This window comes from Schistocerca gregaria, chromosome 1, assembly GCF_023897955.1.
Source record: "Schistocerca gregaria isolate iqSchGreg1 chromosome 1, iqSchGreg1.2, whole genome shotgun sequence".
Classification (NCBI taxonomy): Eukaryota; Metazoa; Arthropoda; class Insecta; order Orthoptera; family Acrididae; genus Schistocerca; species Schistocerca gregaria.
Genome location: NC_064920.1, coordinates 579,256,010 through 579,278,896, shown reverse-complemented (window position 1 = coordinate 579,278,896; position 22,887 = coordinate 579,256,010). Strand labels below are relative to the sequence as shown.

At 41.7% G+C, this 22,887-nt stretch overlaps 1 protein-coding gene across 2 annotated transcripts in view; it reads right to left on the bottom strand.

The window, feature by feature from the left end:
* LOC126356870 (uncharacterized) overlaps nt 1-22,887 on the bottom strand; it is a 161,632-nt gene that overhangs the window by 37,015 nt on the left and 101,730 nt on the right. For both annotated transcript variants that reach the window (XM_050007403.1, XM_050007404.1), the window contains exon 8: nt 19,179-19,281. In XM_050007403.1, the coding sequence (XP_049863360.1) occupies nt 19,179-19,281 (103 nt within the window). The remainder of the gene's footprint in view (nt 1-19,178; nt 19,282-22,887) is intronic.

Sequence of the window (22,887 nt, the reverse complement as noted above, 5' to 3'; positions counted from 1 at the left end):
AAGCACACCTTTTAATCTTTGCTTACACAGTATTAATGTCTGATCTTTTGCAATGGCAAAAGAAGTCCTTTATTAGATTTGGAGGTAGAGCAGCTGATTTTAGAAAGTGATGATAATTTCAGTGACAGTATTGAAAGTTTTCAAGATATGATGTTGAGGCTAGGGAAAGTGATTTTGATTCAAAAACATCTGATTATGAGACAACTGCAGCAGGTAGTACCTAGTGCAATGCATTTGTGCTTGCTAGTTCAATTCATGATCAATATTTGTTCAGTGGTAATAATGGTACAGTTGTGCCTCCAAAATGATATGATGTGATGAGTTGTTTTATGTTCTTTGTGAATGATGCTTATAGCAGAACACTCCAGGGTTCATAGTTGGCAGCATACTACAAGGGGCGGGGTTAAAATATTTATTGGAATGCTCATACTTCAAGGTATTCTTCACAAACCAGAACACAAGAAGTATTTTTCAGTGAGAGGATCAGTTGAAACACCTTTCTTCAGGTACTGACAAGTGAAAAGGGGTTTCATCTTTTACTGAGATTCTTCCATTTTGCTGACAACACTTTGTGTGATTCATTAGACACTATCAGTAGAAAATTATTCAAAATTCAACATGATTATGGAGCATCTGTGGCACAAACTCAGATCAGTATACATACCAGGGTGGTGGAAGGGGGGGGGGGGGGGAGATGACCACTGACAAATTACTGTTGTTCTTGGAAGAACAGCTCGGATGGAGGCAATTTAGTCCATCAAATGGCAGAAGATTCAGAATCAAATTTTATGAACTCTGTGAAAGCAGCAGTGGGTATGTATTGGACTTTGTTGTTTACACTGGAAAGGACACTAATCAGGGTAACGAAACCCAGAAGAAACAATAATGCTTCAAATTGTTTTGGAGCTTGCAGATGATCTACAAGGTGTATTCAAGTTCTAAGGCCTCCGATTTTTTTTCTAATTAACTACTCACCCAAAATCGATGAAACTGGCGTTACTTCTTGACGCAATCGCCCTGAAGACGTACACATTTTTCACAATGCTGATGCCACGATTCCATGGCAGCGGCGAAGGCTTCTTTAGGAGTCTGTTTTGACCACTAGAAAATCGCTGAGGCAATAGCAGCACGGCTGGTGAATGTGCGGCCACGGAGAGTGTCTTTCATTGTTGGAAAAAGCCAAAAGTCACTAGGAGCCAGGTCAGGTGAGTAGGGAGCATAAGGAATCACTTCAAAGTTGTTATCACGAAGAAACTGTTGCGTAACGTTAGCTCGATGTGCGGGTGCGTTGTCTTGGTGAAACAGCACACGCGCAGCACTTCCCGGAAGTTTTTGTTGCAGTGCAGGAAGGAATTTGTTCTTCGAAACATTTTCGTAGGATGCACCTGCTACCGTAGTGCCCTTTGGAACGCAATGGGTAAGGATTACCCCCTCGCTGTCCCAGAACATGGACACCATCAGTTTTTCAGCACTGGCGGTGAATCTGTGTGCTTCCATTGAGCTGACTGGAGCTTTGTTTCTGGATTGAAAAATGGCATCGACGTCTCATCCATTGTCACAACTGACGAAAAGAAAGTCCCATTCATGCTGTCGTTGCGCGTCAACAATGCTTGGCAACATGCTACATGAGCAGCCATGTGGTCATCTATCAGCATTCGTGGCACCCACCTGGATGACACTTTTCGCATTTTCAGGTCGTCATGCAGGATTGTGTGCACAGAACCCACAGAAATGCCAACTCTGGAGGCGATCTGTTCAACAATAATTCGGCAATCCCCCAAAACAATTCTCTCCACTTTCTCGATCATGTCGTCAAACCGGCTTGTGCGAGCCCGAGGTTGTTTCGGTTTCTTGTCACATGATGTTCTGCCTTCATTAAACTGTCGCACCCACGAACGCACTTTCGACACATCCATAACTCCATCACCACATGTATCCTTCACCTGTCGATGAATTTCAATTGGCTTCACACCATGAAAATTCAGAAAACGAATGATTGCACTCTGTTCAAGTAAGGAAAACGTCGCCATTTTAAGTATTTAAAACAGTTCTCATTCTCGCCGCTGGCGGTAAAATTCCATCTGCCGTACGGTGCTGACATCTCTGGGACGCATTGACAGTGAACGCGGCCTCATTTTAAAACAATGCGCATGTTTCTATCTCTTTCCAGTACGGAGAAAACAAAACGAAGGCCTTAGAACTTGAATGCACCTCATACATAAAAAAGGCACTGCATTTATCTTGACGACCGATATACAAGTCCAGATTTGATGGACAAACTAATTGCCAATAATACTGTTGTTGTTGTTGACACAATGTCGCAAGACAGGAAGGGATCCCCTTGCTTCGTACAAAAGGAAAGAGTGAAGAAAGGACAGAACATAACAGGGTACAAAGGCAGGCAGATGGTACTGAAATGGAAGGACAAAAGAGATGTTGTAATGTCAGCATCTTCCATGATATGGAAGGCACCTTCCCCCATGAACCATGGACCTTGCCGTTGGTGGGGAGGCGTGCCTCAGCGATACAGATAGCCGTACCGTAGGTGCAACCACAACAGAGGTGTATCTGTTGAGAGGCCAGACAACTTTGTGGTTCCTGAAGAGGGGCAGCAGCCTTTTCAGTAGTTGCAGGGGCAACAGTCTGGATGATTGACTGACCTGGCCTTATAACAATAACCAAAACGGCCTTGCTGTGCTGGTACTGTGAACGACTGAAAGCAAGGGGAAACTACAGCCATAATTTTTCCCGAGGGCATGCAGCTTTACTGTATGATTAAATGACGATGGCGCCCTCTTGGGTAAAATATTCAGGAGGTAAAATAGTCCCCCATTCGGATCTCCGGGCGGGGACTACTCAAGAGGATGTCGTTATCAGGAGAAAGAAAACTGGCGTTCTACGGGTCGGAGCGTGGAATGTCAGATCCCTTAATCGGGCAGGTAGGTTAGAAAATTTAAAAAGGGAAATGGATAGGTTAAAGTTAGATATAGTGGGAATTAGTGAAGTTCGGTGGCAAGAGGAACAAGACTTCTGGTCAGGTGATTACAGGGTTATAAACACAAAATCAAATATGGGTAATGCAGGAGTAGGTTTAATAATGAATAGGAATGCGGGTAAGCTACTACAAACAGCATAGTGAACGCATTATTGTGGCCAAGATAGATACGAAGCCCACACCTACTACAGTAGTACAAGTTTATATGCCAACTAGCTCTGCAGATGACGAAGAAATTGAAGAAATGTATGATCAAATAAAAGAAATTATTCAGATAGTGAAGGGTGACGAAAATTTAATAGTCATGGGTGACTGAAATTCGGTAGTAGGAAAAGGGAGAGAAGGAAACGTAGTAGGTCAATATGGACTGGGGCAAAGAAATGAAAGAGGAAGCCGCCTGGTAGAATTTTGCACAGAACACAACTTAATCATAGGTAACACTTGGTTCAAGAATCATAAAAGAAGGCTGTATACATGGAAGAAGCCTGGAGATACTGACAGGTTTCACATGGATTATATAATGGTACGACAGAGATTTAGGAACCAGGTTTTAAATTGTAAGACATTTCCAGGGGCAGATGTGGGCTCTGACCACAATCTATTGGTTATGACCTGTAGATTAAAACTGAAGAAACTGCAAAAAGGTGGGAAATTAAGGAGATGGGACCTGGATAAACTAAAAGAACCAGAGGTTGTACGGACTTTCAAGGAGAGCATAAGGGAGCAATTGACAGGAATGGGGGAAAGAAATACAATAGAAGAAGAATGGGTAGCTTTGAGGGATGAAGTAGTGAAGGCAGCAGAGGATCAAGTAGGTAAAAAGACTAGGGCTAGTAGAAATCCTTGGGTAACAGAAGAAATATTGAATTTAATTGATGAAAGGAGAAAATATAAAAATGAAGCAGGCAAAAAGGATACAAACGTCTCAAAAATGGGATCGACAGGAAGTGCAAAATGGCTAAGCAGGGATGGCTAGAGGACAAATGTACGGATGTAGAGGCTTATCTCACTAGGGGTAAGATAGATACTGCCTACAGGAAAAGTAAAGAGACCTTTGGAGAAAAGAGAGCCACTTGTATGAATATCAAGAGCTCAGATGGAAACCCAGTTCTAAGCAAAGATGGGAAAGCAGAAAGGTGGAAGGAGTATATAGAGGGTCTATACAAGGCCGATGTACTTGAGGACAATATTATGGAAATGGAGGAGGATGTAGATGAAGATGAAATGGGAGATACGATACTGCGTGAAGAGTTTGACAGAGCACTGAAAGACCTGAGTCGAAACAAAGGCCCCGGAGTATACAACATTCCATTAGAACTACTGACGGCCTTGGGAAAGCCAGTCATGACAAAACTCTACCATCTGGTGAGTAAGATGTATGAGACAGGCGAAGTACCCTCAGACTTCAAGAAGAATATAATAATTCCAATCCCAAAGAAAGCAGGTGTTGACAGATGTGAAAATTACCAAACTATCAGTTTAATAAGTCACAGCTGCAAGATACTAATGCGAATTCTTTACAGACGAGTGGAAAAACTGGTAGAAGCCGACCAAGGGGAAGATCAGTTTGGATTCCGTAGAAATACTGGAACACGTGAGGTAATACTGACTTTACGACTTATCTTAAAAAATAGATTAAGGAAAGGCAAACCTACATTTCTGGCATTTGTAGACTTAGAGAAAGCTTTTGACAATGTTGACTGGAATACTCTCTTTCAAATTTTAAAGGTGGCAGGGGTAAAATACAGGGAGCGAAAGGCTATTTACAGTTTGTACAGAAACCAGATGGCAGTTATAAGAGTCGAGGGATATGAAAGGGAAGCAGTGGTTGGGAAGGGAGCGAGCCAGGGTTGTAGCCTGTCCCCGATGTTATTCAATCTGTATACTGAGCAAGCAGTACAGGAAACAAAGAAAAATTCGGAGTAGGTATTAAAATCCTTGGAGAAGAAATAAAAACTTTGAAGTTCGCTGATGAAATTGCAATTCTGTCAGAGACAGCAAAGGACTTGGAAGAGCAGTTGAATGGAATGGATAGCGTCTTGAAAGGAGTATATAAGATTTGGGGGGGGGGGGGGGGGGGACGAGGATAATGGAATGTAGTCGAATTAAGTCGGGTGATGCTGAGGAAATTAGATTAGGAAATGAGACACTTAAAGTAGTAAAGGAGTTTTGCTATTTGGGGAGCAAAATAACTGATGATGGTCGAAGTAGAGAGGATATAAATTGTAGATTGGCAATGGCAAGGAAAACGTTTCTGAAGAAAAGAAATTTGTTAACATCAAGTATAGATTTAAGTGTCAGGAAGTCATTTCTGAAAGTATTTGTATGGAGTTTAGCCATGTATGGAAGTGAAACATGCACGATAAATAGTTTGGACAAGAAGAGAATAGAAGCTTTCGAAATGTGGTGCTACAGAAGAATGCTGAAGATTAGATGGGTAGATCACATAACTAATGGGGAGGTATTAAATAGAAATGGGGAGAAGAGAAGTTTGTGGCACAACTTGACCAGAAGAAGGGATCGGTTGGTAGGACATGTTCTGAGGCATCAAGGGATCACCAATTTAGTATTGGAGGGCAGCGTAGAGAGTAAAAATTGTAGAGGAAGACCAAGAGATGAATACACTAAGGAGATTCAGAAGGATGTAGGTTGCAGTAGGTACTGGGAGATGAAGAAGCTTGCACAGGATAGGGTAGCATGGAGAGCTGCATCAAACCAGTCTCAGGACTGAAGACCACAACAACAACAACAACAACAACAACAACGGAAGGCATGGATAGGTGCGATTCACACACCCAAACAACCAGACGTCATACACTCAGATCGGTACCAGATGTTGTATGCCAATAGAAGTACCAACCAAAACTCTGATTCGGTTTGTACTTTGTGCTGTCGTCCAGCAGAATGGGCATAAACATTAATTAAAAAGAACACCAGAACTACAAAGCACAGGAAAAGCATAACTGTGAGTAACCAATATGTGTAGTTTCCATGGGGAAATTTGTAGAGCATTAGAGCGTCGTACCAAGGGTTCTGGATTCTAATCCCAATTATGATGATTTTTTACTGTATTATGCTTGAAAGTGTTACATAAGTCTATTAATACTTCCAGAAGAGTGATGCAGTTGTTTCTTCAGTCTACTGTTCCAAATCTTTATGTTTCTTCTGTGAAACTACAAATGCACTATCTGCTTCATCACGAGTAGTGTCTGTTCTGTTGCACATCCCTGGCAGAACACCACACTTATCTATAGAAATGGACTCCATAGGTTTGCTACTTTCAACAAACAGGGTGAAAGCAGACTGCCAAAAGAACGTTGCTGCAAACTCCAAAAAGTGCTTTCATGTCAGGAAAATGTTCTCCCATATAACAGCTTCACATGTAAAAAAGTGGGATTCAAATGCAGGACCTTCGGTATGACAACCTCGTGCTCTGCCAACTCACCCATCTGAGATCTACAGTGCAATCATTCTCAGATATGCTTTTCCTGTATATACTTCTGTTTTACTTTTAATTAATATTCACGCAACAGCACATAGCATGAACTAAATGGGTGTTTTGAGTGACACTTTATCAGAGTACAACATCTGGTACCAATCTGACTGACTGGCATCTGGAGGTTTGCATATCAGTTGCAGAAGAAAATTTTTAATCGTTGTTTTAAACAGAACTTTTCTTGTAAAACTTATGTTTTTGGGATAGAATATTTATCCCACATTAAACTGTTTTGAAAACTAAACAGTAAGTTACACATACTTAAATGCAAATGTATAGGAAAAAAAAAAACAATGGAAACTTCAGCTTGGAATAACAACAATATAAGGAATGTGACAGATTGCCAATCACTGTAAAAATGACACACACTGAGTTACAGATAGGCAGACTGTTACACATGCAGCTACTGGCCAAAGCCTTCCTCAGCAAACACACATTCACACAAGCAAGCACACCTCACACACACTTGGCCGCCACCAGTGGTAGCTCCAACTGGAATGCGAATGTCACATGAATAGGTGGAGTGTGGTGGGGAAGGGGAAGAGATAGCAGGATACAGGTGGAGGGAGAGAAGAGCTCTGTCTGACATGGTATGCAGGGACTAGACATTGCCAGATACAGTGTCAGGAGGTCCCAGGGGGGAGGGGGGGGGGAGTGAAAAAGGATGAGAGAAGAGGAGAGCAGAAAAGGTGTGGAGAGGAAAAGGAGAAGAGTGCAAAAGGAGGGGAGCAGGGAAGGGGAAAGGATGGACAGTGGGTGGCACACAAAGAGGATGTGGGAACACGAGAGGGGAGGAGGTGAAGGACAAGGGGGCAGAAACTGTTTGGTGGAGTGTTTGCGGGCAGCAGGTTACCGTAGGGTAAGGCTGGGACGATTTACTGACAATATTAGTTTGACAAACCTTCGATATACTGTACCGACCTCACACTATCAGTAACACTGACAAAAATTGTGAGCTGACAACGCGTTTTTACATGGTTAAGACATTGAACATCCAAAAAGAAAGCTTGCATAGCAATTATATTAGCTACAGCCTGCAAGCAACAGAAAACAATGAGAAACGGAAATGGATCCAAGACTGGTTGAAAAAAGCAGCAACTGGTCACATGTTAATTTACTAATAATTTACCAACTGAAATCAGAATCATGGATCCAAAAGATTTCATAAATTATTTTCCAGTGAGTTCTGCATCATATGACAAGTTATTAGTGTCAATACTAGATATAAAGGAGAAGCAAAATATATTAATGAGAGATGTAATCACATTCGGCAAGAAATTAGGAGTAACTTTTCAGATGTCTGGCAACAGACAGGTCATTCCAATGTTCAAAATTTAGTTCTCTAATATCAGCAAGCACAATTAGTAAAATTATATGGAAACCTGTGAAACAATTATATCTGCCTGGCATTGACAAGTTCAAACAATTAAAGTAAATCTTTTTTATGCTAGCACTGTGATATTTTGGTGAAACTGGCTTGTATTTTCCATACCTCTTACTAGTCATTACATATATATGATGTATTTCTTGAAATGGGAGCATTTTGCAAAACTGCTATGTAACACACAATCTATACTATATGTTCAAATTAATGAAGTAAGCAACGTCATAGAGAATCCTCCGTCAACCACCCTAAAGTGGCATATACAATAATTACCCTTGCAAAGGCCTACTAAAATATTTCTGTGTTAAAAGGCTCCTTAATAATCGAATCTGTGACATGATATACACTATGGCGAATTAAAAACAAATAAATAAACACAGCCCAATAACACCACGTGGCTGATTCCTGAAGCTCTGTCAACATCTGAATGTAGAATAGTGTCAAACTGTCAATATTTGAGCTTTCTTACAAATCCAGTATGTATTGACAATACTGAGAATATTTTGATTTCCATCAATATTCCTCATCAATACATTTAATATTGACAATATGTCAATACGTGCCCTCAGATGGTCAATATTTTTACAGTTTTATAATATTATTGAATGTATGAGGGTCCCTTGAGGATAACTTCAGTCTGCGCAGTTCAAAAAATTGGTGGTGGAGGGGGGGATCCAGATGGTCTGGGATGTGAGGCAGTCGCTGAAATCAAGCATTTATGTTCTGCAGTATATTGTGCCACAGGGCTGTCTACTTTGCTTTCATCCATAGTTTGGCAGTGACTGCTCAGCCTTGTTGGTTTTGGTTTTGCTTTGCTTTAGGGTGCAAAAAACAGCTGGGGTCATACAGACCCAAGTGAAAACTATACAACACAAAGACAGAGAAGAGTTAAAAAAACAACTATATGTCAGCTCCAACTGGCATAAGAGAAGACAGCTAAACACAGGCATGTGGAGAAAGGCATAAAAGAAACACCAAACAGGAACTGAGGTCCAAAACTAAAAATTAAATCGCCTTTGCCATATTGCTTTGGTGGATAAAAAGTAAAACATGGTCGACAGCCCATGCATTGTTTGCTAAAAAAAGCTGATAACTCAGAAGGCAAATCCAAGCGGGAATGCAAACGGTTAAAAAATAGGCATTCCGTCAAGAAATGGCGGACAGTTAAAACTTGGCCGCAATGTATACAAAGTGGTAGGGTAGCGCCACTTACCAAATGACGATGGCTAAAAAGCCAGTGCCCAATATGCAGCCAAGTTAAAATTACCTCCACACAGTGGGAGGGCCCAGAGGAGGTCATCCGAGCCGCTGGGAGAGGCTTAATAAGCCGGAGCTTATTCCCATGAAGGGAGAACCATTGGTGATGCCAAAGGGACACCACTTCCTGACAGATGGCAACACAGACATCGTTGGAGGGAATATAGGAACTGGCAGGCTGAGGTACGAGGACTGAAGCCTTGACAGCAGTGACAGCAGCCTCGTTTCCTGGCAGACCGACATGACCAGGAACCCACAAAAACATCACACTGGCTCCACCAAGAGTGAGCAAGTGACAGTTGTCCTGGACCCATTGCACTAAGGGATGGGCGGAGTACAGCGCACATAGACTTTGAAGGGTGGTTAGTGAGTCTGAGCAGAGGACACAATTGAAAAGGCCATGTCTCCGGATGTACTCCGTGGCCCGATACAGGGCAAAGATTGGATTGGATTGTTTAGGGGGAAGAGGCCAAACAGCGAGGTAATCATTCTCATCGGATTAGGGGAGGATGGGGAAGGAAGTTGGCCGTGCCCTTTCAAAGGAACCATCCCAGCATTAGCCTGGAGCGATTTAGGGAAATTACAGAAAACCTAAATCAGGATGGCCAGATGCGGGATTGTACCGTCGTCCTCCCGAATGCGAGTCCAGTGTGTGCTACCACTGCGCCACCTCGCTTGGTACAGGGCAAAGAGCTCAGCTGTAAATGCTGAGCAGTGTGCAGGAAACTGACATAAAAAGAAACAGGTGCCAATGACAAATGCACAGCCAACCCCACCGTCCGTCCCAGAGCCATCAGTGTACACAAAGGTACTATTGAAAGGTTCCACGCGAAGACTGTGAAACTGAAGGTGATAGAGCGAAGCTGGAGTAGTGTCCTTGGGAATTGAATGAAGGCCATGGATAACATGGGCCACTACATGAAGCCAAGGTGGTGAAGGATTCACACCCACCGCGAAAGTGGCAGTTAGTGCGAAGTTAAGCTGCCATAGCAAGTGCCCAAAGCGGACTCCAGGAGGTAACAGGGCAGGCAAACGGCATGCATACCTGCTGTGGAGAAAGTCATGGCAGTAGGACAGTGGTAGTTCAGCAGCTCCAGCATAGAGACTCTTAATTGGGCTAGTGTAAAAGGCACCAATGGCCAAATGGATGCCCCGATAGTGGACAGTGTTGAGATGCCGTAAGAGGGATGGATGGGCATATGCATAAACAAAGCACCCATAGTTGAGTTTTGAACACACAAGGGACCAGTACAAACAGAGGAGGGCAAATCGATTGGCACCCCACGAAGTACTATTGAGGAACCTTTGCTATAGCAAAGAGGATGACACTCAGGACAGAACCCTGAGGCACACCGTTTTCCTGGATAAAAGTATCCAACGAGGCAGGACCCACACGCACATTGAAAACTTGGTATTTTAAAAATTCCTAATGGAAAGAGGGCCGCTGGCCACGGAAGCCCCATGTATAAAGAGTAAGGAGGATACCAGTTCTCCAGCAAGTGTCATAGGCTTCTACAAATCAAAAAACACGGCCAGTCTGGGATTTTCGCAGAAGACCACACATGACATGGGTGGACAGCTGAAGAACGCACACTCGAAATTCACGCTGTGCATTCGTCAATAAATTGCGAGACTTGAGCCACCATACCAGCCGGGCATGAATCATACATCCACCACCTTGCAAATGCAGCTGGTAAGAGAGATGGGGCGGAAGCTAGAAGGAAGGTTTTTGTCCTTCCTGGACTTAGGTATGGGTATGATGGTAGCTTCATGCCAATGTCCAGGAAATGTGCTCTCCACCCAGGTGCGGTTGTACGTGTTAGGCAGAAAGTGCTTGCCTGCAAGAGAAAGGTGCTGTAACATCTGAATGTGGACAGCATCTGGCCCTGGCGTGGAGGATCGGAATGAATTATGAGCATGATCTAGCTCTCTTATAGTAATGGCAGCATTGTGGCACTCATGATTCGGAGTAGAGAAGGGTATCGCCCAGGCCTCCTCCACCCGTTTCTGATGGATGAAAGCAGGGTGACAGTGGGAAGAGCTCAAAAAGTCTGCAAAATGGTGGCCCAAGATGTTGGAGATAGCAATAGTGCCACGATGATATCATCTTCTACTGTCAGGCCGGAAATTGGGGAATGGATCTTGGTCCCAGAGAGCCGTTGGAGGTTGGCCCACACAACAGAGGAAGGGGCAGAACTGTTAAAAGAACTAGTGAATGAAATCCAGTTATCTTTTTGCTATCCAGAAGAACAATATGACACTTTGCACGCATCTGTTTATAATGAATGCAGTTTGCCATTGTAGGACGATGTTTAAACCATGGGAGCTGATCTCTGTGCACGAATTGTGTTGCGGCATGCCTCAGTCCACAAAAGACTGGGACACGACATGGTGGGAAATGGAACGTTCTGTAGCAGAAAGGATAACACTTGTGAGATATTCCACCTGGTCATCACAACTGGGGAAATCTTGTGCTTTGAAGGTCGCCAGGGAGGAGTACAGCTACTAGTCAGCCTTTGTAAGCTACCATTTGGGTGAGCATGCAGAAGGGATATGAGTCAAATGGGAAACACACGGGAAATGGTTGCTCGAATATGTGTAAAAAAGAATGGACCACTCAACATGATGGGCAAGCTGAGCAGTGCAGAAGGATAGGTCCAAATGGGAATAGGTGTGTGAGGAGTCAGTAAAGAAAGTGGGTGCTCCAGTATCAAGGCAGTAGAGGTTAAGTTGGTTAAGGTCAGCCAAGAGGGCACCTCTCCGACAGGTCCTGGTAGAACCCCAAAAGGGAAGACGCACATTAAAGTCAACAAGTAGCAAAAATTGGGGAGGTAGCTGTCCAATGTGCCGGTGAAATTGAATGATGGTGGAACATAAATGGTACAGACAGTAAAAGCCAGGTGGGGAAGGAAAAGGCAAACAGCAACAGCTTGAAGATGGGTACTCAGGGAGATGGGTTGACTATAAATGTCATCCCATATGAGCAGCATGACACCCACATGAGATGGAATGCCGATCTCAGTGGGAGGGTCAAAACGAACCTGCAAGAAATGTGAAAGGTCAAATCGGTCGTGAGGGTACAATTTCGTTTCCTGAAGGAAAAGTACAAGGGGATGCTGCGATGCTTAAAGCAACCATGAATCTTCTTTGTGGGACTGAAGGCCATGAATGTTCCATTGGAGGAGAGTCATGATGAGGAAGAGATGTAGGGGTGTCCTCTCATTGCCCCTGGAGGGAGTGGCTCAGCCTTGTGGACAGCTGGTTGGTAGTCATACCAATATAAAAAGCTCTGCAATAGTTACAGCAGAACAGGTACACAACACGGCTCCTTTTACAGGCGGCCCAGTCTTTGATGGGGTAAGAAAAGCCTGTGACAGGACTGGAATAGAAAGCGGTGGGTGGGTGGATTGGACATGTCTTGCACCCATGTCTTCCACAGGTATACGATCCGTGTGGAAAGGGTTTGGGAGTGCAAGTGACACATGGATGTCCTAGGATGTTGTGGGGGTTGGGTGGGATCTTGGGTAGGATGTACCTCATTTCAGTGCATGAAGATAATCAAGGCCCTGACAAAGGATGTGGTTCAGTTGTTCCAATTCTGGGTGTTACTGGCTGATGAAGGGCACACTCCTTTGTAGCTGGCTCTTGGAGGTGGTGAGAGGATTTGGGATTTGTGGGGAAATAGCATGGGAAATCAGATTGCAGACATGGACTGAGGGGTAGTGCCTATCTGTGAAGGCCCTAGTGAGACCTTCAGTATACTGGGAAAGCGAGTTCTTGTCACTACAGATATGCTGTCCCTGGGTAGCAAGGCTGTATGGGAGGGATATTTTGATATCGTAGGAATGGCGGATGTCAAAATGTAGATACTGTTCATTGTTGGTGGGTTTAATGTTGGCAGGGGTGTAAGGTGGCATGTTGGGTGGGGGGGACCAGATGAAGTGTATGGGAGAGAAGGTGTTGAGGTTGTGAAGGAATGAGGATAGGGTGTCTAGGCCTTGAGTCCTGATCGTGAACATATCATCAATGAACCTGAACCAGAGCAGAGATTTGGGGTTGTGGGAAACTAGGAAGGTTTTCTCTAGGTGGCCCATGAACAGGTTGCCATAGGAGGGCACCATGAGGGTAACCATGGCTGTGCTGTAGATTTGGTTGTATACCTTCCCTTCAAATGTTGTATGTTGCATGTTAGGCTTAAGTTAATTAGGTGAATGAGAAATGAGGTGATGGATTTAGAGTCTGAAGGACGTTGGGAGAGGTAGTGTTCAATTGTGGCAAGACCATGAGCATGAGGACTGTTGGTGTAAAGGGAAGTGGTGTGAACAGTGACCACTAGAGGACCAGGAGGTAAAGGGGTGGGGAAGATGGAGAGCTGGGGAAGGAAAGGGCTGGTATCTTTGAGATGGGAGGCTACATTGCGGCAATTGATTGGAGGTGTTAGTTAATGATGGACGAAAATCCGCTGCAATGGGGCGTCCAGGGTTGTTGGGTTTGTGAATTTTGGGGAGCATGTAGAAGACAGGTGTGCAGGGGGTCGCAAAGGTTTCTCAATGTCGTGTCAACATGACAGAGACATTTTCATTTCAAGATTCTGTTCCCAATCTTCGCATTAAGCATACCTGTTTTAATTAGGATAGAGCTACTTCACACACTGCCTGTCTGTCTATGATTACAGTAAAGTATCTGTTTTGGAAGTAAATAATTTCAAAAGAAGTTGGCATTGCTCGGCTGCCACTACGTCCAGACCTCTGAGTCTGTGACTACTTTTTGTGGGTACATCTGAAGAGTGTTATTTACCTGATAAACCTTACCTAGCACAAGATTCAGACTGAAGTACATAAACTGTGTTGAACTGTGCAAAATCTTCAGAATTGTCTTACTGAATGTGCACAGAAAAATGGACAGCACTTAAATGACGTAATTCTTAACAAGTTACACCTTGCAAAATTTCCACTCAGCACCAAATAAAATTATATAATATTATAAACAGGAGAGGCTGCTGCTCATCATCTACAGGAGATGTTGAGTCGTAGACAGACACACCAAAAAGACGGCTTCCCAACCTTGTACAGAAACATGTATCTCGTGCCTTGTCTCTCCAGTCACCTACTATTTCCCACATCCCCACCGTCTGGCCAGAAAGGAGCACTCCCCTCATGACTCAGTACCACACAAGACTAGAGGAACTGAATCACATTCTACAACAGGGTTTTAGCTATCTCTCATCATGGCCATAAATGAGGAATATCCTGCCCACTATCCTTCACACCTCACCAACAGTGGTATACTGCAACTACTGTAACTGTTCTACATGGGCACGACAACCAGTAAGCTATCTGTCTGCATGAATGGCCACTGACAAACTGTGGCCAAGAGACAGCTGGACCAGCCAGTTGCTGAACATCCCGCCAAACACTATGCTCTTCACTACAATTAGTGATTCACAGCCTGTGCCATCTGGATCCTTCCTACCAACACCAGTTTTTCTGAACTGCACAGGTACGAACTATCCCTGCAATATATTATTCATTCCCATAACCTTCCTGGCCTCAACCTTCAGTTGGCTGTCCTTCACTCACATTTCCCCTTTCCTGCTCCCACTCCAGCACTACACAGTCTTCTATTCCACCACTGCACCCACTAGTGTCTTTCTCTCTGTACCTAGCAGCCCTACCCTGTCTCCACTACATGCCTGCATGTACCCCTCCCCCCTCCCACTACGCCTCCCCCTACTCAACCCAGCCTCCTCCTTCCTTCACGATACAGATTGCTTCTCCTATCATGCGCAGCTGCTCAAAGTTGGGCCTTAGCGGCCACAGACAATAGTCATGCGTGTATGTATGTGAGTTGTGCTTGCTTGAATATATGTGTGAGTGTTTTCAACTCTAAGAAGGACTTTTGAGCTCATATGCATAGCAGTCTTATATCTGTGACTCACCATTTCCTCCATATGGTGAATAGCAAACTATCCTTTTCATAATATTAGACACCCAGGACAGAATGTAACAATACTATGAAGAGGATAGCTACTACTCACCTTATAGCGGAGATGCTGAGCGACAACAAAAGACTGCTGGAAACTGAGCTTTTGGACAACAAGGCTTTTGTCAAAAATAGACAATAGCTGCCGGAGACTATGGTCACATGTATGACAGTTGCGTTTCTCTCTCTCTGTGTGTGTGTGTGTGTGTGTGTGTGTGTGTGTGTGTGTGTGTGTGTATTTTTTCAACAAAGGGCTTGTTGGCCAAAAGCTCACTTTCCAACAGTCTGTCTGTTGTGCCTGTTTGCAACTCAGCATCTCCTCTATGTTGATAGTAGCCACTATCCTTTTCATAATGTTGTTCTTTTTTATAATATTATTGATATTCCATCCTGGATCTTTCAAATACACGTTTTGTCAGTTTTCTTCAATTTTTCTAATTATTTCAAATATTCTTGTTTTTCTACACTTCACTGTATAATAAATAGTTACATACGATGGCTATCCACAAAGTACATTATGTATTCGTTTGTGTCCGTTAGGGGCGGGGCTAGCGCCATCTTGGTGTCATGGCATTCCGTCACTCAGTCGGCATGCAGCCGTGCTACTGACAGGTTCCTGCTGTACTCCGTTGAGTTACTGTGACAGTTTGAAATGTCAGCGTTAATTGAAAATGCCGCGAAGTGTGAACTGTGTGCTGTAATAAACAAAAAACTGTACACTGATAGAAATCTATCGGCAGCTTTGTGAAGTGTATGGGGACAACATAATCACTGAAGGTGGTGTGTGTCAATGGGTCATAAAATTTAAAAATGGCCGAACTAACGTTCACGACAAAGAGCGAAGTGGAAGACCCAGCATAGTGCCTGCCGAACTTGTCAAAAAAGTCGATGCTGCGGTCCGTGAAAACTGTAATTTCACAATAACGGAACTCTCTATGTGTTTTCCACAAATTTCACGAAGTTTGTTGCACGAAATCATTACCGAAAAGCTTGGTTACCACAAGTTTTGTGCAAGATGGATACCAAAAATCTTGACAGAGATTCACAAAAATCAGCGAATGGCTGCAGCGTTAACGTTTTTGGACGCTTATGAGAAAAATGGCGACTCATTACTCAATCGCATCGTTACTGGTGACAAAACATGGGTTAAGCATGTGAACAGCGAGACAAAATTGCAGTCAATGCAGTGGGGGCACACAAATTCACCCCAAAAACCCAAGAAATGCATGCACACAATGTCAGCAAGGAAGGTGATGGCGACTTTCTTTTGGGACAGAAAAGGTGTGATTTTTGTGGATTTCCTGGAAAGTGGCACTACAATAAACTCTCAAAGGTATTGCCAAACTCTGCACAACCTCAGAAGAGCAATACAAAACAAGTGCAGGGGAAAGTTGGGCTCAAAGATCTTGCTGATTCACGACAACGCCTGGGCCCACACGGCAAATGCCACTCGTGAAGTTCTCGAATGTTTTAAGTGGGAGTTGTTTCCTCATCCACCAGACAGTCCCGACCTGGCACCGAGCGACTTCCACTTATTCCCAGCAATGAAGAAATGGTTAGCTATGCAGCGTTTTGATGACGACACACAGCTTCAAGAAGAGGTAACCACGTGGTTGAAGGTGCAGGTGGCTGAATTTTACGACGAAGGAATTTCCAAGCTCGTACATCCCTACGATAAGTGCCTTAATTTAAATGGCAACTATGTAGAAAAGTAGTATTTAAGTGTGGCTTTCATCTGCATGTAATAAAAAAAATTCCAATACTTTATTTATTTTTAATTCCAAAACGTAATGTACTTTGTGGATAGCCCTCGTATGTCTGCCAATAGATATTTTATATTGTATTCATATAGCGAATGCACCCTATGTCACTGGCAGATGTGACAGGCACGAGGTGCAGGAAGGGGCTCTGAAAGTAAAGAGCAGGCATTCTGTTGGAGGCAGCCATAAAGGCAACATGTTTGTATTGTGTGGTACTACCAATGTTTTAATAAATGCGTTAAGTGCAAGTGAAACATTTACCTTAATCTGTCATGACTTAGATTCAAAAATATTACAGTTATTTCTTTAAAAACTGAAGCAGAATATCATAAAGAAAGGAACACATCCAGTACAATTCTGTTGTCAATGGAAGACACATCATCATCATACAACTTAGAGAAGAAAAAAAACCTTACTGGCTCTGGAAAAAAAAGCAAAGAAAAAGAATCAAGTTCAATAGCTAAGATATAGTCATCTTGTTCATGTTCTGTGTTCATGCTTGCTTCCAATACTGAAGGGCTGTCTTTAGACAAACCATTGTTTGGATTCCAATGGATTTGTTATTGTTATATGTTTTTAAATAGTAATGTTATGTTAATATATCAGAAAATATTATTTTGTTTTATATACACAGATAACAATATGATAAATAATAATAATCAATTATTACTGACTTAACAAGTTTATAAATATTGCAACCTATACGACAAATTACAAACGCTTTATAGCTATAAATTTCTCATAAACAAGGTGAAGAAGAAAGTGCTGCATGTGGTTGTTGGCATGTGATTCCTCATCCCAATTCAAGACAAAAATGTATCTAGCAAAACCTAGTCCCACCAACTGGTTTAAGAGAAATGTGATTTAAAAAAAAATTCGATTATGGCAACTTCGTATTCATGAGTGACATGTGGGTTGTGTGCTGAAGGCACGGCCTTGCAATATCCCGGGTACTTCACCGAGGTGATTGATGAGCGGTTTCAAGAATCAGGTCTTCCATTTGAGGAGTATGTCTAGTCCTTGGCGAACTTCAGTCCATTTCTTGCGGACAAAGTTTATTGGTTTCTCGAAGGCCTTGCTCCAGGCAATGAAAAACACTTTTGAGGATACCATGCAGCATATGCATGAGCAGCAGTTCGGTTATTGGATGTACCCGACCACAAGCGCATATCGACATATTCATTGTTTGTGTACTCCTTTGGGAAGTGACCCTACATGAACTTGACAGAACCAGTTATGGTAGTGTACTATGGCGTTAGTAGACACTTGCATGAAGGTTAATGGATCTACTGTCAAATGACAAAATGATGTTCTGCTTATGAACAACAAGAACAAGGGACGGGAGTCTAAAAAATAAAAAAAAAAGGAACCCAATGAAGATTTGAACCATTGCCCCATGTGGCGGAAGTGGGTTTGATGTCCCAGCAGGCTACCCAGTGACTATGATGGCTGGTATGGTAGTGTGGGATGACGTGTTCCTCTGTAGACTCCAACACACTGCATGGTATGACAATGGTACCAGCTCCTCATTTTCAGACGTCTGTTTTCAAAATGCATCCAATCTGATTTTGCTAGATTAACTTTTGTCCTGGATTTGGATGAGGAATCGAATGCTGACCTCCATGTGCTGCATTTTTTCTTCACAGTATAAAGCAAGCATGTTTACACTGTTTCTCTGAAGGTTTGTATCTGATACTGGCGTAATTTGGTTCACAATGTATCTCAAATAATTGACTTTCCACCAAACTTTACATGACCATAAATGTAGAAAGAAATACAACCAAATGCATACGGAAAATTTAGTCTGTAACATAAGGTGAAATTTTATGCTGGGCAGTAAATGCTTCCTCTATTATTTAGACATTTATTTCTTGGGGTGAAATATGAAAATTAATAAGAAATCCTAACAGATTACTTTAACAGTACCCACCATCAAGGATGAGTCTTGCTCTTTGAGAAAAGCAATTTTGAGATCAGGTGATTTTGAAACAAAATGACATTGTTTTACTAAATTTCAAGAGTTTTTACAACTTTTAAGAGCAACAGCACAGTTATGGCAGCATTAACAGTACTCAGTAGAACAAATGCTACTGTTGGGAAGAGTTCCTCTTTGTGCCTGCTTTTCGTTTCTTGACTTTTTGCCACCCCTCTCCTCTGTATTGTCATACCTTCTAAGTACAGTATAATAAATATAGGGGAACAGTACTGGTGGTGAGAGATAACATTGGGAAATGGTCAACACTCATTTTAATGAATACTCCTAAGAACATTAATTTAGGTCAGTGAATGCAGATTAAATCTTACCTCCCTGGCTGCATGATGTATCTTGCACTGTGCACATAAACGAGCTGCATAACATGGCCGGTCAACACTTATTCTGCGGTGCCTCTTCCCACAGTTTGTACATCTGTGAATGTATGTACAGCCATGAGTAAATTTTCTCACTTCATAACCCACCCCCTTTCCCCCATTTTTCTTTACAAATGACCAGCATGTACCAATTTACTATGTAAAATTTAACAGTTCACCCATGCACTGAAGAATGCACTGCCATTCTACAGCTAATTTCCTTTTTCTTCTTCTTCTTCTTTTCCTTCTTCAGTCTTCAATTAAATAACACAGAGAAATTTTGTGTAAATTTTAAAAATATGAAGACTTCTACACAACAGATCATGCATGTGACCTGCAAATTAACTTTCCTAATTTCTTGGAAGTGTATGCAATGAAAAGCAGCTATGATTCAAAACTTTTTTTTCACTTTTGTGCTCATAAGCAGGGGTTCCATTTTTTATGAAGAGTTACCCTTTTTCTCTTCAATTCTGTATATCATTCATTCACACCAGTAATTAAACTATGGAACTAGGTTACTTTGTGAGATCACAAAATGAGTGACGCAAACAGTCCTGCTTTCCAAGTGTCGGTTGTAAGTAGAGAGCTCATATGTCAAAGTATGTAACTAGATAAAAGGCATCAGTGAGTTAACAGAATAAGATAGAGTAGCATGTATGGAAAAGGTGTGACTTTGAGGGACACTTCATTGTTCCTCATGTAGTCATGAAAGTACAGAGGCTTATATGCTGTGATTAAATCTTTCAGTGTACTTTTGTAATGTAAATTTACATGTGGTGGCTGTGTTTAGATTACATAACTACACTTTATTGCAGCAGGTGTACAGTTCATAAAAACGTTTTTGTCAACAACAGGAACTCCAGGTGGAATACCAACAATATAAGAAAAAGATAAGAGTGCTGTTTACCATAAAGGCCACACCTAAAGGTGCAGACAGGCACAATGAAAATACACTTACACATAAGCTTCAGCCAAAGCCTTTGTCAGAAAAGGAAACAAACAAACAAACAAACACACAACACACACACACACACACACACACACACACACACACACACACACACACACACACAGTCATTCACTTGAGCAAGCACATTTATTCATACAAGCAAGAACATCTCACACTCACATGACCACAGTCTATAGCAGCTCGGACTGGAACACATCCCAGTCTGAGCTACTGGAATGGCAGTTATGTGTGCGTGAGGTGTGCTTGCTTGTTTGAATAAATGTGTGTGTTTCTTTTCCTGATGAAGGCTTTGGCTGAAAGCTAATGTGTAAGCATCTTATCATTGTGCCTGTCTGCAACTTAATGGATTCACTGCTTAGGTTTGCTTGCACTGATGTTTGATGAGATGACATAGCTCAAATTTAGAGTAACAGACTGATCACAGAGATAACTAGCAGATTTTCATTTCATGGCATAGGAATTCATTTTCATTTTTCTGTTTTGAAATACAGAAAAAAGAAAATCTGTTCCTAAACCATAAAATTAAATTCCATTTTTCATCTGCCTGATCGCAGATAGTCAATCACACTTAATATAAAAACATGTAAGGTTGGTAATATAAATAACACTAACTGGATATCAATTGTAATCTTAGTGCAGAAAATGAAACCAGTTCAAGAATCTGCTAAACTTGGATTGGATGAATGAGTTCCAGTGTTGTTCTAAATTAGTACGAGACAAATTCCGCAACACCACTTTGACACAGTTATTCTAATTTGATAGCAGATATAAATCGTACCTCACAGCTACACAGTACTTACTACTGAAGGTTTTGTGTTGTGTAAATGAAAGAAAATATGTGGAAAAAATTTCTCAAATTTCTTTACAAAACTCTTCACAGCTGAGCTGTATTCAGTAAATTACTATATGTAGATTAGTAATGAGGTTAAAAAAGACTGGCAAGAAAAGGTGCTTCTTCCTAAATGTTTATTATAAATTTAAGTCTGGATTTTTTCTGTTTACAGTAAAACTGATTGAGATTGGAAAGGGTGGAATACAAGTGAAGGTATTTAAGAGCCAGTACAGCAGCCCTCTGGGTCTTTCATCCATAGCCTTTTGCTTGTGGTCTTGGACTTAGTATCTGAGTACTAACTTGGCTGCTGCTGTGAATGACACACAGTAATTTTCTAATACGAAAATTTCTATTCCACTGCCCAATATAAAATTTGTCACAATCATCCCACTCTGTACGTTGAAGAGACTTGAATTTGAAACCTATTACATATGTTACCTATCTTGTGTCAAAGCCAAAGTTTTCGAGTGTTCTTTGTCTGAAAAATAGATGTGATGGTTGTGTTCTTAAATTTTTTCTCTAGCTGTTGAGAAACTTTTCCATAGTGTGTCATCTGGAGAAAAAAATTTCTTATTCTTTGTCTAACAGACACACAATATTCTGAAACTTCAGCTCAGACACAAGACAGGTAACAAACATATTAACTTTTCAAATTCAGGCATCTATAAAATACAGTATGATGGGCTGTTGTAGTTCTTGCACAGCCTGTTTTCTGACCCCATGTATTGATTGTTTCGCTACCTCCACTTAAACCACCCTTATAGTCAGTCAGTCAGCCAGCCAGTTGGTTGCGTGTTCCATTGATCAATCACACGGTATGGTAGCCATTGTGATGTGTAACGTGTCAAGTGCACAAGAAATGCACATATGAAACAAAATTTTTTAAATTGCAATACAAAGTTAAATATCAATATTTCTATTATTTACCCCATTCCCTTAAATTGCACAAAATACATATACTATATTTATAGATTTATTTATTCCTATTTAAGAATTCATGTCTGTCAGACACCTTATTTCATCTGGTAATTTGACGAAAAATTTTTATAGCAGGATATTTTACCCCTTTCTGTGCCAAAGATAGGATGAGCAAAGGATAGTGTAAGGCCTTCTTTTTTCTGGTATTATAATCATGAATGTCACTGTTGTTTTTAAACTGATCCATGTCGTTGAGAACAAATTTAATAAGTGAGTAGATGTATTGTGAGGCTGTTGCAAGAATTCCCAATGTTTTAAAAAGATGCCTACAAGATGTGTAACTATGAACCCCCCCCCACATTATTCTAACCACTTTCTTTTGAGCAGTGAATACTTTTTGTCTAAATGTTGAGTTACCCCAAAATATTATTCCGTGTGACTTCAGAGAGTGAAAGTATGCAAAGTATGTTATATCCATATCCTCAAAATTGGCAATTATTCGCATCATAAAAGATGCTAAACCTAGTTGCTTTAGGAGATCCAAAATATGAATTTTCCAATTAAGATTCTCATCTATATGTACACCCAAAAACTTAGTATGCTCTACCCTGTCTACTGACTTCCGTTGATGTTAGCTTTATTGAAGGAACTGTACTTTTTGCAGCAGGAAATTGGATGTACTGTGTTTTTTCAAATTTTAGAGCAAGCCCATTTACAGAAAACAAATTAATGACTTTTCCAAAGACCTTATTTGTATCATTTTCAGCTGGACTTTCTTTTACTGTATTAATGATGATGCTTGTATCATCAGCAAACAGTGTCAGTTCAACTTCCTGTTTCAGATAGAAAAGGAGATCGTTCACATATATCAAGAACAGAAGGGGGACCCATGATTGAACCCTGTAGAACACCTAATGTAATTTCACCCCAGTTAGATGAAGTGG